This window comes from Pinus tabuliformis, chromosome 7 (genome assembly GCF_031772625.1).
Source record: "Pinus tabuliformis cultivar Carrire ecotype Pingquan chromosome 7, CPIR1, whole genome shotgun sequence".
Lineage (NCBI taxonomy): Eukaryota > Viridiplantae > Streptophyta > Pinopsida > Pinales > Pinaceae > Pinus > Pinus tabuliformis.
In genome coordinates, this window is record NC_142293.1 from 538576644 (window position 1) to 538590782 (window position 14139).

The 14139-nt window shown below is 38.9% G+C and overlaps 2 protein-coding genes across 2 annotated transcripts in view; both read right to left on the reverse strand.

Moving 5' to 3' along the window:
* LOC149248434 (uncharacterized) overlaps nt 1-14139 on the reverse strand; it is a 48812-nt gene that overhangs the window by 11601 nt on the left and 23072 nt on the right. The window lies entirely within an intron of this gene.
* LOC149248435 (uncharacterized) lies at nt 7876-9449 on the reverse strand. The gene is made up of 2 exons (XM_089456048.1): nt 8186-9449; nt 7876-8061 (listed from the first exon to the last, which is right to left on the reverse strand). Exon 1 carries the CDS (start codon nt 9377-9379, stop codon nt 8405-8407), a length of 975 nt encoding a protein of 324 aa, XP_089312174.1. The 5' UTR covers nt 9380-9449; the 3' UTR covers nt 7876-8061; nt 8186-8404.

A 14139-nucleotide genomic window follows, 5' to 3' on the forward strand; every position in this document is an offset into this window, starting at 1 on the left:
CGCAACTCCTCCTGAATGAAGTCATCCCACAACCTATTCCAGTCTGGCAACGATTCCCTTGATGAAGGGCTTCCATTCCTCGGCGAACCCTTTCAAAGCAATCCTCACCATATCAAAATCTAAAATAGTCACACCGACGGCAGCAAGCTCATCTTTGACCTGAGACAATCTCATCAGATACGAAGTCACTCCTTCACCCTATATCATCTTGGTGGACTTCAACTTATCCTCCAATACCAGTACCCGGTTCTCGTTCTTATTCTGGAACAAATTCTGAAGAGCCATCCACATCTCATGTGTAGTGTTCTTCCCGGACAAATGAGGTATTAGGGGATCCTTCACACCATTAAGGATAATCAATTTCACCCTCGTATCCAAATCCTCATACACTTCTAGCTCCTTTGGGTCAGTGGGCTTCTTGATTCTCGATAAACTCCCAGATCCTGTTGACTTGCAAGACCAACTTGGTCCTTTCCTTCCATGGACTATAGTTAGACAACCCCTCCAACCTGTCCTCATACCGTAGACCAGCCTGCAACTTCGACATTATAGTGAATCGTTCACCTACAATGTGACCAACTCCCTCTTAAGTTGTACTTCGTTGTGCACACTCTGATTCACTGTCTTCCCAAGTATCTCAAACAAGCTCTGATACCATGTTGAATTTCCACGATCTTGGGTCTAGGATAGAATCTTAGAATCTCTTACGCTACCAAACCAAGAATCTCAACAAAAGCTACTTTGCACAGCGGAAAATATAAAGCAGTAAATCACACATGCACAAGTATAGAAAACTTTTTACAAAATATTGTACAAATATGTACAACCCAATCTTCGTTATATTAAACCAATCTAAATAATACAACAATCTATGGAATACAAGATACAATGACAATCTCGCTGCAATCTCTATGTCATATCTTGTCCTGTCAGTCCTTCGCTCTTGTTCTGCTCTCTAGCTGCCCCTTAGTCCATCAAAGGACAACACATAGAGTCTCCAGGAGGGTTGCCACCTATCACTGCTGCAAGTCACTTCTGCTACAATGAACACAAGTTTATCCAATCTGCTCTTCTAGGTTAGCCAACACCTGAGCTCTAATCTACCAATCTAGTAGTCACTTTCGTCCATCAAAGTGTTGCACATTAGGCTCCAACCTTCAGTTGTCAACGTCGGTTTATGATGGCTTGTCAAGGACTACTTTGGGTAGCCAACACACTACCCGCCACTAGTCCAATGGCACCCAATCCAATCACTGCAAGATCTACTCCTAGTTGAGGTCTCCAACTACCCAAGTCAACCTCAACACATGGTACTCACACGCTGCTATAATTCTAATACAAAATTGGTCAACACTTTGACCCAACACAAGACAACTTTGGCTCCACGTCTGAAGTACAACTGTTGTCCTTGACTGTTCCTGGTTAGGGCACCTGGCAAGCTGCAACAACCCTATTAAATACCCACAAAATCCCTTAAATAGTTATGGTCTGCCTCCAAATGTATCCTCTGCCTCCACGTTGATGTTCTGGGCCCTTGTTGCCCTCAAACAGACCTACGCAAGCCTTTTTCTGAGGTGTTAAGGCCTGTGGCCTACCCACCCCTTCTTCCTGTACCCATGGCCTGCTCAAAACAAAGATACCTCACCACAAACCATGCCCCAACAAATTTGCGACTTACCTTTGCATACTCGGCCTACCTATAGGTGAAAAACAACCTTGCAACAATCACGAAAAGGCTCCTAAACAGCCTCTCTTCTTCGCTAACGTGCCCTCCTACCTGTGGCCCAAACAAAGGTATTCTTCTCTCCTAAGCCGAGATTCTTTTGCTCCTCTTATGCCTTGTGTTGCATCAATGGATGAACCTAAATGAAGCTCACTCACCTTGCATTTATACCACATACAAGGGCTCCCTCAAAACATCATCATAGGGCTTGACAAGTTGTCATAAGGCTTATAAACATCAAGCCGACCTTGATCTTGTGCCACCATGACCACACATAACTTTCAAAAATTCATAACTCAATTCTACAACTCAGAATCTGATGATTTTCGAAGCGACAGATTCATCTCGACAAGTACTATCATCCTCATCCATCACATGTCGAAATATGTCCATGGTTTTGGCCCAAACAACAATGGATGCAAAAACCCAACCTTGGGTTCCAAGCCCACAAGTGACTCTTGTGGTGCTCCACCCTCCAAACCCTGAACCCTAGGGCTTGGAGTACCTACCAAGCTACTCAAAAATCAACATGGGCCCATGTACTAGATTCTAAAATTTGAAATGCAAAAAGAAGGGTTTATTTCCATACCATTTTCTATTAGTCATCCCTATCACAACACAAGTAAATCTTTAAATGACTATATGGGCTGCACAAACAGCTATGAGTCCATGGAATGAAAGATTCATTTTCTTAGAGTGAAGCACGTAAGGGCCATCTCTGTGATAGCCCTACACTTTTTTTCCACTACTTCATTTTGTTGTAGAGGGTAAGGAATGGTTGTCTACCAAGTGATGCCCTAAGACAGGGGAAAAAATTGGAAATCATAACCAATATATTTACCTCCACCACCAATCCTCAGACACTTGGTATTCTTGTTGCTTTGGTTTTCCTAGAGATTTGAATTCCCTAAACTTTTCAAACACCTCATCCTTGAATTTAATGGTGTACATCAAAAAGAAAATGAGAAAAAACATCAATAAATGTGAGGAATCCCTTGGCCACCCCAAGAGAATTGTTGGCCATGGGGCCACAAATGTCACTATGAATTGATCCAAGACATTAAGAAGTTTTCCTTGCTTTATCCTTCGAAAAGGTCTCTCTATGGAGTTCTCCCAACACACCTCCTTCACAAACACCACCAGGTGGTTCACTTTGTGGAAAGTCATCAACCATATGTGGATGTCTCGTATGCGACAAAGATTCAAAGATAGTATGACTAAAACAATGATTCCATAGCATACTAGTATCACGAGCATTGGCTACCATTGCAATCAACCATTTCAAAGCTAGGGAAGAAGGATCATTCCCCAATTTATACATGTGATCAATGTCACATGGTTCAGGTTCGAGTTCGGGTTCGGCAATGATTATGTTCAGTTTGAGTTCGAATTTTTTGATGAGGTTCGGATGAGGTTCGTCTATATATATATATATATATTAAATGGATAAAATACTAAGAAATCAACATCAGTAAGCATAAAAATGCTATCACAGACATGGAAACTGCAAGGATAAATTCCAAGCTTGAGTTGTGACATGAATCTGTGACTTTTGATCTATGGACTTGGTCAATGGCTATGAGGTTCGATGAGATTTGCCAAACCTCAAAAAAAATTTAAGGTTCGCCAAAATTCGAACCTCAAGGTTAAAGTTCGACGAACCTTGTGACATAGCATGTGATTAGATTCATCACAAAATCCAAGGCAACCACATTAAAGTCATCATTCATATCCTTCACAAACCATTTATCTAGCCAAAGCTCGACCTTTTTCATTGGTGTGTGTGATGCAATATATAGAAAGTAGATTCAATTCAACTCCAAAAATATGGAGAACAAATCCAAATTTTGCACTATTAATGAAGACATCACCACAACTTGAGTATCATAGGGCCACACCAATAATCACTCTCCCCCAACTAGTGTTGTCTATAATTTGAGAGAAGGTAATGGTGGTGTTGTCTATAATCTGAGAAAAGTGTAAGTGTTTGGTCATATCACTAGTAGCTCTAGAATCAACAATCCATTCTTGTAGAGAAAAAAGATCTTCATTCCCAATGTATGCCTTGCAAGATCTTCAAGTTTTTGAAGAAAAGGTAGACACTTCTTGAAAGTATAACCCTCCTTATGACTATAAGTAATATGAATTTCTTCTTCCTAAAGGATCTTGAGTTCCCCCCCTTGACCTCACATTAAAAAGGGGTTGGCATGGCCTTACAATGGGCTTGACCTTGAGGGGGAAATTCTCCCATATTCCTTAAAGATACTTGACACTAGATCAGATTAGCAAAGACATCCTCTATGGATGTAGTAGTATACTCCTTTAGAAATAGAGCAATGCTATAAAAAATCAAAGGGGTTTGAAAGATGGAGAAACATTTTTACGAAAAATGCAAACTTTGAATCTCTTTTTTCCTTGCCACTAAAACTAATGATATTGGCCTTTCAATTATTGAACCTCGCAACATGCTCCTCAACATCATCGAAGTCATGCATCTTAACATTTGAAAGCTCGACTTCAAGTCTATTTACTTGAGTAGCATTCAACGTCCCAAATAGTTTTTGGAAGTTATGTCGAATTTCTTTTGCACTTTTATTGTCTTCGGTGTGATCAATCAAATCTGACTCAACACATCAAGTGACCACATGAGAGCTCCATCCTTCTTTAGACATATGAGATTGTCATTGTCATGACTCACAATAGTGGGAGGACGAGGTTTTTCCAAGTACATCCATAAGCTTTCACTTCAAAGAAGAGTATTCATTTGGTTTGCCTAAACATGATAATATCTCCCATTGAAGCACACAGACAACCATTTTGCATTTGTGGTTGTTAAAATTCTTTTATAGACCCAAAACGTAAAAAAAACCAACATCTTTTGAAATTTGCAATGTTCTCCAACTACAAAATCAAAAGAGAAATACAGAGGTTCCAGAAAAGCCCTAGAAAATTAGCCTCTTCTAGAAATTTGAAAAAAACTTTAGCAAATTTGTGATACATTACCACTGAAAAGTAGAAAAGTGTGCCAGCCTTAGAAGAGGGTGTTGACCCTAGGAAAACCCTAAGAAAGTGTCATCCTTGGTAAAGAGGGTTAAACCCTAGAAGAATAGCACTGAATAGAGAGATAGGCTCACACTAGCTCCAATACCATGTTGTGATCACAAGTGATGAGAGATCAAAGGTGGACCAATTACCAAAACCTTAATCCAATGAAAGTAGTAACAATCATAGTAAATAATACTAGAGCACTAGAAAGAGAAAGCACAAGAGTGCTTAGAGAAAAGGAGCCATACGCATAACCATAAGTGTGCTAAGGAGAGAGATTCACTCCATAAACAAAACAGTATAACCACTAAAAAAAAGCGCAATATAGATAAAGTGCCCTTAAGCCTATGACAATGAACGAATCACTTGAAATGATAATGTAAACAAGGAGTTGTGTATTTGTCCACCATTCAAGAGGTAGGGTAGACGCCCCAATGAGGTTTGAATAGGTCAGCATTAAAACTAAAATATTCTAAAAATACAAAATATAATAGTGTTATACAAACATAGACACATGGCCTAATTAGTACAATAAAGTTAGCTCATGGCCTCTAATAAAGATTAAACCCATAAGTTACACATCTTTGAATACTTATTATTTATCAAGAGAACAAAAAATCAAGGGGTCAGCCTTAAACCTAAAATATTCCAAAAATACAAAATATAATAGTGCTATATAAAGGTACACACGTGGCCTAACTAGTACAATAAAGTTAGCTCATGGCCTCTAATAAAAAATAAACTCCCGAGTTTAACGTCTTTGAATGCTTACTATTTATTAAGGAAAAAAAAATCAATAGGCCAGCGTTAAATCTAAAATATTCCAAAAATACAAAATATAATAGTGCCATACAAAGGTACACACACATGACCTAATTAGTACAATAAAGTTAACTCATAGCCTCTAATAAAGATTAGACCCATAAGTTAAATGTCTTTGAATGCCTACTAATTATTAAGGGGAAAAAATCAATGTTGATTACTAGTAAATTTTGAAAGAAACTAGCCACTACAAACCACTGGAGTTTGACTAAATGCTACCCAGAAGGTTGTTAGAAAGTAAGATTCAAGGGATTTTCGATTACATAATATATTCATGTGCAATCCCACTTGTAGCTAAGGGATGAGGTTTCCTGAAGTTGCAATAAACTATGCAAAGATGACTACTTCTACTTTCATTTGGTCAGCTTTATGTTTTGGAATCTTTCTCGTCACACAAAAATAATATCCTTTTGAAAATTTCTTTGTTTCCGAGAATAATATCTTCACAATAATATTGCTAAGCTTTCCCAAGGCAATTTGCTTCATAACAATGTTATTAAACATCAACCTCCTCCAACATAACAAAGATGAACGTCAAGAATATGGCATCGGCAAGTATCAAGATATTTATGTCAACCAAAATTATAATAGACCCCTAGTCATTGAGTACTATATCCCTCTTCTAGTTGAGTACATATTGTCAAATAAAATCCTAACCAATCATTAATATACAAATCCTAAATTTGCACATGAGATGACAGAGATGGTTTTAAACATTGATCACCCCCAACATGAGCAGGATGAAATTCAAGGACATGGTGTTAGACAATATCAAGATATTTATGTGGATCAAAATTCCAGTAGGCCCTAATCAAGTATCACATTTCTTGTCAATATACAAATCCTGAATTTGTGGTATCTTCCAACAAAAGGAGGATGAAGGTGAAGGACCAATTATCAATATACAAATCCTAAATTTGCACATGAAATGAGAGAGATTTCTAAAAAAATATCCAGCATCAATAAGACATCATATATTTAGCTAGCATTAATAAGACATCATATCTTTGACATCATTATTTTTTAAGAATATCAAAAGAAACCATTGGGTCACATCAAAGGGGATTCAAGACTTATCCCCTTCATAAAAACATGGAGTTTAATACTTGAATCTTTCCCATTAAACCTATAAGGAACCAAAGGTTACTCAACTAAATAGCCATTTTTCATACATCTCTATATATCAAATACATGTTATAGTTGTGTCTCATTTCTAAACTTTTGTTTCCAAGTCTGTTTTCTATGGGAAAGAAGATTGAACCTTTTTATAGTTGCTTTGGCTTGTTTAACCAACAGACGATATAAAAATCCCAGATTTATAAATGATATGAGAGAGATTTCTAAACTTTTCGGAACCACCAATGAGACATCACGTCTTTGACATCTTGTTTTTGAAGAATCAACAAAGAACCATCTCATCTTTAACATCTTGTTTTGAGGAATGAGCAAAAAAAACATAAAGGAGACGCGTCCCTTTCATAAAAATCAAGGAGCTTAATACATATATATCTATACTTCAAATAAATAGTATATTTGTATGTTATTTTGTATTTTTTAACGCATCCCTTTCATAAAAATCAAGGAGCTTAATACATATCAATGTTGTTAAAAGCGCGATCGGGATTTAATCGGCGCCGGGAAAAAAGCGGAAAAAATCGGAAAAATCGGGAAAAAATCGTTTGGCACAAAAATATTCATTTTTTTTCATTTTTTTTCAATTTTTTTAATATCTAAACCATCTACAACATAAAATAAATACATTGACACATAAATATGATAAAAAAACTAATATATAAGATGTTTAATATCATTTCTAGCGCTAAAATCACACATAACATTGAATCATGTCCTGAATAGTAAGTCCTGAGTCCCAACTCAGCCTCAAAATATCAACAAAAAATATGATAATGTATCTCATCATGTCATAATGTCATATACAATAAAATGAAAGTCTAAGACTCTAATCCTATTGATTTCCTCTGCCCCTCTTGCGAGAAAATGTCACTGCTTTCCCTTTCCCCCTAGATGAAGATGCTGGTGCCTGTGGTGGTGGAAATGGCAGTGGAGTCTGACGTGCTCTAGAAGCTGAAGAAGTAGCTGTAGAAGTAGCAGCTACTGTAGGTAGACAGAGACCACGTCCTCTAGTGGTAGCCCGGGTAGGCGGTGTCACCTCCTCCTCCTGCTCCTCCAACTCCTCCTCCTCCTGCTCCTCCAACTCCTCCTCCTCCTGCTCCTCCTCCTGCTCCTGCTCCTGCTCCTCCTCCTCCTCCTCCTCCTCCCCCTCATCCTGCACTAACCAATCCTCAGTGGGATCCATGAGAGGCCTCTCGGTCTCAACCCTCCATTCAGCAGTGGTGTCAATCTCATCCAATGAGATGGCATCCATATCAGGTGTCTTGTCTAGTTGCCTCACCCACAATCGAAGATTGTAGTAGACATAGACCATGTCATTAAGTCTACGGGACTCCAACCTGTACAAAGTTCATGAAATAATAATTAATAATTAATATTATAAAAAAAAATATTGTTTAATGAATTCAAAAATTTATTTGGAAATTTGCAATATTTTAAATGTTTAAGTGTTAAGTTGTTAACCTATTGCGCTTCTTGTTGTGTATTTTTTCAAATACACTCCAATTGCGCTCACATCCCGAGGAGCTGCATGTTTGGCTGAGGATGCGTATGGCAAGCTTTTGCAAAAGGGGTACTCTGCCACCATACATCTTCCACCATGCGGCTACAACAAAATTACAAATAAACATAAGAAAAAAATGGAATTTGAAGAGACAATGAAATTTGAAACAAAGTTACAAACTAAAAAATACCTGGCATTTTGGCCGTCCTATCAAAGATAGCCATATCAAAGCCAAATGTGCCACCTGACATCTTATACGTCTCAATTTGTTTAGAGATCTCCATACGTTGTTCTGGAGTTCTCACCATCTTCTGGACACAGGTTAATAATCCATCCATGATTTCAGCATCAAAATCAAACCCACATGCATAAGAAAATGCAGGGTTCAGGAAAAGCCCAGCAGCATGAATGGGACGATGGAGTGTGTTGTTCCATCGCTCATCAATGACGTTCCATAGAAGGAGTTGTCTCTGGAACCCATCATCTCCCTTGTCATCATAGTAGGACCGAATGGCTTCTTTGGCCCTGTCCATGGCTTCATACAAATAGCCCATTGCGGGCTTCTCACCATCTACCAACCGAAGAACCTTTACCAAAGGTTCAGTGACAGCGCACACCTCCTGCACTCCCGCCCAGAAGTCTTCTTGGTATGAAACAAGTCTGCAGACGGCCTCTCCTTCTGGTTTGCGGCTCATTGGCGAAGAACGCCACTCCTCTGAAACAAACATTCTCTTCAAATCCCACATAGATTTCAAGAGGGATTGAAGAGATATGAAACTCGTCGCAAACCGTGTAATGGCGGGGCGCACCAACTCTTTGTTGTTGGTGCATTTTCTCATCAAGCTAAGCACAGATGTGTGATTGTAAATAAATTTTGTGATGGTTTTTGATGAGTCAACAGCCTCTTTGACAAAGGGAATTTTCCCTATGTCCTCTAACATCAAATCAATACAATGGGCAGCACAAGGTGTCCAAAATAAAGTAGGATGCCTGTCCATAAGCATTCTACCAGCAGCAACATAATTTGCAGCGTTGTCCGTTATGACTTGGACAACATTTTCTGCACCCACCTCCAAAATAAACACATCCAGCAAATCACATAAATTTTTTGCATCTTTGATTTGATGAGTTGCATCAATAGATTTGATAAACATAGTCCCCCTGGGACAACTAACCAAGAAGTTTATAAGGGTTCTCCCCTTTTGGTCAGTCCAACCATCTGACATAACAGTGCATCCTGTTTATGCCCAGGATTCCCTAAAATCCTCCAATCTTTGGGTGCAGTCACGCTTTTCATCTTGAAGAAGCTGGCCTCTGAAATCATGAAGAGAAGGGATTTTGTACCCCGAGCCAACACTGGCAATAGCATCAACAGTAGGTTGGAAAAATGGATTATTCCTTACAATGCTGAAAGGAATATCACTCCAGAGGAGAAATTTTGTCATCAACTTGTCAGCTTGTTCTTTTTCAGTTCTTTTCATCATTGAACCGATAGTTGGTTGTGCACCAGGTGTGGTTCGAGGAACAAAAAATGATGATGCAGCTACCGGATTGACTGACGCTGCAGTAGAACCAGTGCCACTTGGCCCACTTCCTTCAGCTGACCTTTTTAGTTGCCTTTTGAGTTCTTCTTTGGCCTCTTTAGAGTGCTCTAATTCTCCCAATGCTCTCATGGCTTTTCGGATAATTTCAGCATTTGTATTAGGACAGGGCACCACATCACGTCCAGGGATTTTTGCAAGGTGGAACTTCAACCTGTACACCCCCCCGAATATCTCCTTTCCACACAACTTGCAATACAAGTTTTGTCTATCATTCGGAGTTTTAGGGTCACCATATTCCCAGAAAGGATCCAATTTCCTTGGCATGTTTGTTTTTGAATTTTGAATTTGCAAACCTATGGAAAAAATTAAAAATAAGGATTAGGAAATAGGAATTTAGGATTACATAATACAAATTACAATTTAGCATTTGCAAAATTACAAGTTAATTATTTCCAAAATCCCAATTTCTAAACCCAAGTTACCCAACCAAATGCCAATGGCAAATGCAAAAAAACAATGAAAAATCAAAAAAAATAAACAATGTTTAAAGAAAATGAGAAAATAAAAATAAAAAATTGGTTCTCATAGTCATAACAAATAACCCATCCCAAATCAATGAAAAATTTCCAAAAATTCTTTAAAAACAATGAAAAACAAAGTTTTTATAGAAGCAAAACAAAAAAAAATTAATCTACATACCTGGTTTATGGACAAATTGGTGATCTTGGCTTGGATTCCTCCTAAAATCGCTTGGATTCGCTCCCAAATCCGACGGCAACCCTCTCCCTCACTTCTTCTCCTCCTCCTCCGCGCGGACTGCTGAATGAAATAAAATAAAAATCGATTTTCTATATAAAACGCCCGCTGCCCGCGCCTCTGGCGATTTTAACCGAAAAAATCGCGATTTTTTCGAAAAAATCGTCTATAAAAAAAAGTGCCGATTTTTATCGATAAAAATCGCGATAAAATCGGATTTGCGAAAAAATCGCGATTTTAACAACACTAATACATATATATTTATACTTCAAAATAATATATTTGTATGTTATTTTCAAATTTTTAATTACAATTTTTTTTTTCTCTTTTTAAACTGAAACGAAATTTGTATTCATTCCCAAAAAGAGTTGCACGGAAGCAAGCAAAATATTATATTGGGTTGATTCCTTTAAAACTTCAACCTAATTGCCATAGCTTAACAGCCCCAATTCAAAAGTTGAGCTTAGTTTGCTAGATATCAAACAAGGCTACGTTTCAAAAAAAATGCATGAATATATTCACAAAAATTGCTCACATAGCAATAGACAAAAACAACACATGATTACACTGGATTGTGGCCTGCCTTATTATCACCATTGGTTGGGTTTTTTGATGGAGATTTCTTCTTTTTCCTGCTACCAACCAAACTTCCTTTGCACTTGTTGAAGTCCTTGCTATTCCTACCTTTTCTAAATTGACTTAATCTGATGGTTTTGTGTTCTCTTTTCCTAGCGCCTCAACTTCTGTAGCTTGATCTACCCAACTTGCCAGTGGTAGTGGGCTTAGCTGACCCTATCTTCCCCACCCTAAATCAAGAGAGATTGGGGGAATAGCAGATTACTCTTTCACCAATTTTTGTGGCACCACATTTTTCTCTTTTGATGCTTCCTAGTCCAAATTTGGGGGAATAGCAATTTCGCCATTCGTTAGATCTGGTGGTTTCACATCTTGTTTATTATTAAGGATGTCCCTCCTTTTTGGCTCATTCATGGGCAAGTCCAAGTCATCTACCTCATCCTTGCAAATCACTTAATGTTCTATATTGGCATTGTTACTACAAAATCTAGCACCCTAGTGCGAAGCCTCATTGAGCACTCTAGATTAAGAGCAACAATGAGATCAATCACCATTGTCGCCTTAGCAACTATTCCCCTACTATTCCATAGTCGGATATTATCCCCACAAGGGAGGCTTCCCTAGCAAATCTTAGGGATTAAATATCCCAAGTGCTCCCAAGCTAAATATGTTGAATTATGTAGCTATGGTCGGTCTTCATAATTAATATTTTCGCCCTTGATATATATAATGATTAATATAAGACATGTTCTTCATTTCGGTTTCAAAAGAGAAAATTTTGAATTTTTGGCTCCAAACTTGTCAAGTCAGCCCTCCTTCAAGTCAAGCCATCCCCAATAAAGAGACACCCATTCAAGCCACGCAAAACACTATATATATGGCACTCGACCTCCTCCACAAGGCATCATTCGACCTCTCACACAAGAAGATATATTTTGGGCATCCAAGCAAAGGAAGAAGAAAAACAAGAAGGACAAAGGACAAATTCATCTCAAGCATATCTCTCTCTTTGACTTCACATGTATGACTTTCTGGGCATATTCTGGGTAGCAGGTCGAACCTCCGGGCAGTAGGTCTGAAATTCTAGGCAGCATATTTTAGGCCGAAGGGCCGAGTTTCTGGGCGATTTCTGGGAGGCAAACTTCATCCTAAACAGATTAGGGAAGGCCATGTTTGTTGGGCAAAAGATTGACTTGACAAGAGGGTTGTTTGACCAGGTTTTACCATAGCATTGTTAGTCAATTGACCATCATAGTTGACTAGCAAAATTAAGTGTATCTCTCGTTGAACTAAAGATTTTCTCTAAGAAAAGGTTGTTGGGTTTTTCCCCCAAGTGGGTTTTCCTAAGTTGCCAGGAAACATGGATTCAGGTACAGGTACAAGTATGGGGACCGTACATCTGTTGGAAATAATACTGAGAGGGGGGGTGAATCAGTATTATCAGATTAATCAAACTTTTCAAATGCCCAGAAACATATACGCTACTTCAGTTAAGTGAACCAGCGTGTACACGCTACTGCTGCAAGTTGTCTCTATCTTTCTTAATATGAAACTTCAGTTTACAATCTTTTGTACTGGTGCAGCCTTATACCAGTACGCAGGCTACAACCTGCAGAAGGCTTCAACCTTCTCTCGTTCTCCAAACTTCCTTGGAAGGGAGCTCCAACCCCCTTTGCTCTTGTACTAGCCAAGATACTAGTACGTAGGTGCTGACCTACAATCTTCCTTCTTCCAGGTATCACTTTTCATACATTTTCAGACTTGGATATTCCTGAAGCACAACATTACAATCTGAAGACCACAATTCATTCAATTTCCACAACAGATCATTGAAGCATAAGACAACCAAACTTGAATCACTGAACCACTGAACCCTGTCAATCACCAGTTACCAGAACACAGAGCAGACTACAGAACTCTGCAATAACAGTCAGACCCCACTGTAAACCCAAAATCAAGCTTCAAAAGATATACGCTACTTTAATGAGCCGAACCCGCGTATACACGCTCTTTTACCAAAGCCAACCTGCGTACAGATCTAAAAAAAAACTTTCTCAATTTGCAGCTGTACCAGACATTAGTTAGACTCAGAACGTAACATTGCGACAATATGCAGATCTAGAAATACGCATAATCAACCATATCATGATAGTGCATTTCAAACCATTAGATCCCGATCTATCCTTAGATCTAGTCTTCCATTAACCGATGTGATCTCTCCTTGGCTTAGATCATGCAACTCAGAACCTGCATATCAGATCTCTTTCTCTCTTAGATATTCATGCCTTGTCAAAAGATGATTTTGCCTAATGATCTTCTTCTCCTTATATAGCCTTAGGCCTTTCTCAATACCAAGAGCCAAAACCATAGTAACACAATACCATCAACTTTAAAACTAGGGATCGACACGCCCGTCGAGACATAATGGTCCGAAATCATAGGCACAACTTCCAAGGACTAACCACCATGAACCAAAGGAACCTTTCCACATACACGCGCTTTTTCTGAATCGAACTTGCGTGTACACGCGACTTGGGCTTAACGAAACGGCGTGTATGAGCTTCCTTGGCATGCTGTACTGAGATCTGTCTTCTGATTAAGTTGCCATCACCTGTACCAACCTCTGAGCACCTGTAGCACCTGTACCATCCTCTGAGTGAGTTGCCATCAAGGACAACACTTGAATCATAATGCCAACAATCTCCCCCTTTGGACTTGATGGCAACCACCACACCAAGTCACTCTCCCCCTTTGACATCAAGGGCAAAGGGCTATGCTCCCCCTGAGGACATGCTGATACTTCTGCTTGGCTGTGCTGACTCGTGCTCCCCCTGACAGTAGGCCAGATCTGCAAAAGATGTTCTTCAACAAGAACCAAGACTTATACACCATATGGGACCTTTCTATCACCAAAGGACTCAATACATACAACCATAACATATCAGAAACAACCAATTCTATTACAGCATTCATCCCAGGCATAGTGGGGAAACCAACAACGGCCGTTACATGACCTTGACACCATAAAAGAGACAAGA

Bases quoted from the DNA above. Each gene is read 5' to 3' on its own strand.
- LOC149248435 (XM_089456048.1), bottom strand. From the start codon at position 9,379: ATGTTTATCAAATCTATTGATGCAACTCATCAAATCAAAGATGCAAAA.